The sequence below is a fragment of the Cynoglossus semilaevis genome, chromosome 6 (genome assembly GCF_000523025.1).
Source record: "Cynoglossus semilaevis isolate Cse_v1.0 chromosome 6, Cse_v1.0, whole genome shotgun sequence".
In the NCBI taxonomy this organism is placed as follows: Eukaryota; Metazoa; Chordata; class Actinopteri; order Pleuronectiformes; family Cynoglossidae; genus Cynoglossus; species Cynoglossus semilaevis.
In genome coordinates this window covers 9,917,963-9,922,205 of record NC_024312.1, presented here as the reverse complement: position 1 = coordinate 9,922,205, position 4,243 = coordinate 9,917,963, and the positions used below count along the sequence as shown (strand labels likewise).

Below are 4,243 nucleotides of genomic sequence, written 5' to 3'. Positions count from 1 at the left end.
ATATATATATATATATCCATACATACATATGTCAAAAAAGTTTTGCGCTCAAGTTTGTTAATGCACAAATTGACATTTTGCACAACAGAATTCTCTGATAGCACGCGGGTCAAACCCACAAGCAATATAACAACATTCAAATTTACTTTTGGCACCAAATACCATAAAGACTTTGCATATTGAATTAAAAATTAAACTGTACTCATTTGAAAAATACCTCAGTGACACCTCACTTGAGCATGAAGGAAATGCAGGAGGAGGACCAGGTGAGTAAAATGTGTATTTAAAAAAACAAAAAGTGCATTTAACACTAGAATAGGTGATGCTTTGTTACAACTACATTAAACTCAATGGTGTTTTAGATCTTAAGGTTTTACTGCATTTTTCTGCATGATGCATCTTATTAATGTACCATTTATGCTATTAAACAACTTTTAAAAAAAAACAGAACTGACCGGTCAAGGAGCTCCCAGTCTTCTCCTCCCCAGCGGTTTTTAAATTCTTTGGTGTTCATTCCTCCGACAGCATTCAAGTCTGACTTAAAAATGCCAAGCAGGCCAAACCCATTCACCTCCCAGTAACCTAGAAAGTACACAGAAAAAAAAAATCTTCATGCACGGAGAGCATTTTTTTTTTTTTACAATTAAAAGAAATTGTTTTAGTTTGTCTTTTTTTGTTGTACAGTCAATTCTACTTCTGTTCTACTTCTAATCTAATCTAATCTATCTGGGAATAATTCGTGGCAGTTGCAACAAGATTGTGAAATGTATCACCTTTTTTTTTTTATCTTTAATAATCATTTAAATGAATAAAACGTGCTATTGTTTGTTTCAATGATTTTAAGGGCATGGTATTAAGATAATAATGGTTGTTGCACTCTCTTTATCCAATAGCAGATCGATTACCTCCAAGGCTCTAGCAACCCTAGACAGGTTAATAGAAGAGATCCAGTGGTAATGTCTAAGAAAATGACGCAGCAAATACTGAACTATTGAGTTATTCATTAGCCAAACAGAGCAGAATCGAGCAGAAACCGGTTTTTCTAACAAGTGGGTTAAACGTGTCCTTACATTTCTTTTGTATTCATAACTAGGACACATGGTGTGTACCTACGTCTCTAGTCTGTTTATTTAAGACTTTATCTGGAATTTTGATCGCATACCTCACTATTGTCTACTAATCTTTATTGATGTCTTGCACCACTCTCACATACACCTCTGCCACTCCTTTACACAGAACCAGTTATTGTCTTGGCACACATTATGTTTTTTATGGGTTTTTTTTTACCTTACAGCATGATATTATATCTGTAAAATGTCCATTTACTGGAATATAAAAAATAATAAAAAATAATTGAATTACACAGTATACTGTATTTTAACCATAATTTTGTCTTCATGATTTTTCATTTAGTGTACTGGAGTTCTATGCTCGAAAATATCTATAATCTAAATGCTTACATATTTGAATTCAAATTTAACGTAGGATGGGTATAGAACTATCTTTACCTTTGGCGTCTTGTGGTGTGGCCCCACAGTCGAGCCTCATCACTATAGGTGCAAACGCCTTGTATCCTTCCACACAGTGTTTCCTGATTGTGTCGATGATAGACTCGGGGAAGTGTATGTGGAGGTCACAGAGAAACACTATGCTGTGATCATCCTAACGAAGAAAAACAGGAGAATGAAACTAAGAATATAAGCCGAGATGTCCTTGGTGTACGACGTCCTTAGCCTATGTTCCTATCCCCTTTTGGCTGGATTTGCGACTTATACTCAGGTGTAGACATATATATATTCAAATATATAATTTTTGAAAGTTTATTATTTTCACAATGACAGCCGCTAGAGGGCACTCTAGGCTTGTGTACCAGTTATTGCTACTCCTGTACCACTGAAAATTTCCATGTTCGTTATTTTTTACACTGCCAGCCACTAGAGGGCACTCTAGGCTCGTGTACCAGTATCTGCTACTCCTGTTCAGAACATATGGTAATACTGTTTCCTTGGAGCAAGAAAGCCCCAGCTCTCATTGATGACCTCTCATCATTTTTGTCCAGGTACTTCCTTCCGCAGTCCAGAAACATGCAGATTAAGTTAACATGTATGTGTATATATATATGTATGCGTATATATATACATATATACACATATATATATGTGTATATATATATATGTGTATATATATGTGTATATATATACTGTATGTATGTATATATATGTATATATGTATATATATGTATATATATATGTATATATATGTATATATATATATATATACACATATATATATGTGTATATATATATATATATATACATATATATACATATATATACATATATATATATATATATGTTATGTGCACATATATACTGTATAGTCAATATAAAGTTGATTTTTTACACATTTTACTATTTCGTCTGGATTAAACGCATATTTTATGTTATGTAAAATACTCACCTTTATATGATTGACTCCCGCCTGCAGACCCGCAGAGCGCTCAAAGTCTCCACTCAGCTTCAAATACTGGAACCTAAAGACATCCGTCGGAGAACATTAAAGCAGGAAAACAAACTGTAATATCTCAAAAGCAAACAGATTAATGGTACATTTGAAAAACCTGGGAAGTGAGGACTCCTGTAGAGCCTTCCTCACGTCCATGTCAGTGCTGCCGTAGTCAGTGATGATGAGGTTAAAGTTTGTGTCTCCGGTTATTCTAAAGAGTGTCTCCATGTCTCTTATCAGCGTCTGTACCCATCGAGCCTGGTTTTTCACTTGGACAGAAGATAAAATGATCTCGTTAATAATACAGTTAGAGTCTTTGTGATTGTACTAAACGATCCTAAGGTGTGCCACGGAAAATTTTCAAAAAAAAAAAATCACTTAATTGGTCTGAAAACTACTATTTATTTATTGCAAATGATCAGAGAATCAGAGGTGTTCAACACCATCTTTGTCAATGTCTTTCTTCAATTCCTGCAAGTATATCAGCGTTGTCTTCAACTACATAGAAATATATATATAAATATAAAATATAAATATATGTACTTTTCTGAAATTTTTGTCTGGTGGTGTACCGTGGTATGTTTTTTTTTTTTTTTTTTCTAATGAAAAATGTGCCCCGTCTCAAAAAAGGTTGGGAAACACTATTCTATGTTCTGTAATCAACAAGTAAAAAAGTAAAAAAATATATATAAATATAAAATATAAATATATGTACTTTTCTGAAATTTTTGTCTGGTGGTGTACCGTGGTGTAAATGTGTTTAAAAAAAGTTGCCAAATGCATATGCTACACTTATTCCTACATTACCACAAAAAATAATATCATCTGAGCACTGATTAATTTAAAGACAGTGTTTTAACACGATGTTTTTGTTGCAAATCTTGACGATATCATTTGACAGAAAAGGATGGAAAATTCAAAAACCTTGACTCAAAGGACAATTAAAAAAACATAATTATTGCGAAAGGTTTTGGTAACTGAACCAATGTAAAAAGAGCACAGATACCATAAGGAGAATTTGAAGTATTAATTAGCAGTCACGTGGGTACTGAGCAGGGGTAAATAAGAATCCAGTCCAGTACCTGGCACTATAAAGTGGACAGTGGTGTCAGGATTCCAGTGGAGGCCCACGGGGTTACACAGTAGCGTCTCGGTTTTTGTTTTTCTAAAGCCGTGACCCCTGTTTCTTGAGCGACTTTGTCGGAACAGAGCGTAGATGTAGTGCGACAGACGCAGCAGCTGGCCATTCACGTCTTTCAGCATCAGCTCCAGGAGGTATCGATTTCCCTGGACTCCATCGGCGCGCTTCACCACATTAATGACCCGCACTAATGTGAACCGCCTGCAAAACATACACCAAGGGTCCAAGCATTATTAGATTCACACTTTTACAACCGTATTTGATGTTTTTGAAGCTTCATTTGCCTCATCTACCAGAGGTGTGGACTCGAGTCGCATGACTTGGACTCGAGTCAGACCCGAGTCATCAATTTGACGACTTTAGACTCGACTTGACAAAAATGTAAAGAGACTTGCAACTCGACTTGGACTTTAACATCGATGACTCGTGACTTCACTTGGACTCGAGCCCTTTGACTCGACAAGACTTGATACTTTCCCCCAAAACCCAAAGATTATAAAGTAAGTTATTAAGAAGCGGGAGAACCAATGAGGAAGACATTGCGGGAAAACCAATGAGGAAGACATGTCAAACGACTCACGGGTGAGAGAAAATGAT

General features: G+C 35.4%; 1 protein-coding gene across 1 annotated transcript in view; it reads right to left on the bottom strand.

Annotated features, from left to right (window-relative positions):
* Nucleotides 1-266: 266 nt before the first annotated feature.
* b4galnt3b (beta-1,4-N-acetyl-galactosaminyl transferase 3b) overlaps nt 267-4,243 on the bottom strand; it is a 17,445-nt gene continuing 13,468 nt past the window's right edge. Inside the window, exons 14-18 of the mRNA XM_025056342.1 lie at nt 3,588-3,847; nt 2,621-2,774; nt 2,461-2,533; nt 1,509-1,662; nt 267-582 (exon numbers count right to left, since the gene is read on the bottom strand). Of these exons, the coding sequence (XP_024912110.1) occupies nt 416-582; nt 1,509-1,662; nt 2,461-2,533; nt 2,621-2,774; nt 3,588-3,847 (808 nt within the window). The 3' untranslated portion in view covers nt 267-415. The remainder of the gene's footprint in view (nt 583-1,508; nt 1,663-2,460; nt 2,534-2,620; nt 2,775-3,587; nt 3,848-4,243) is intronic.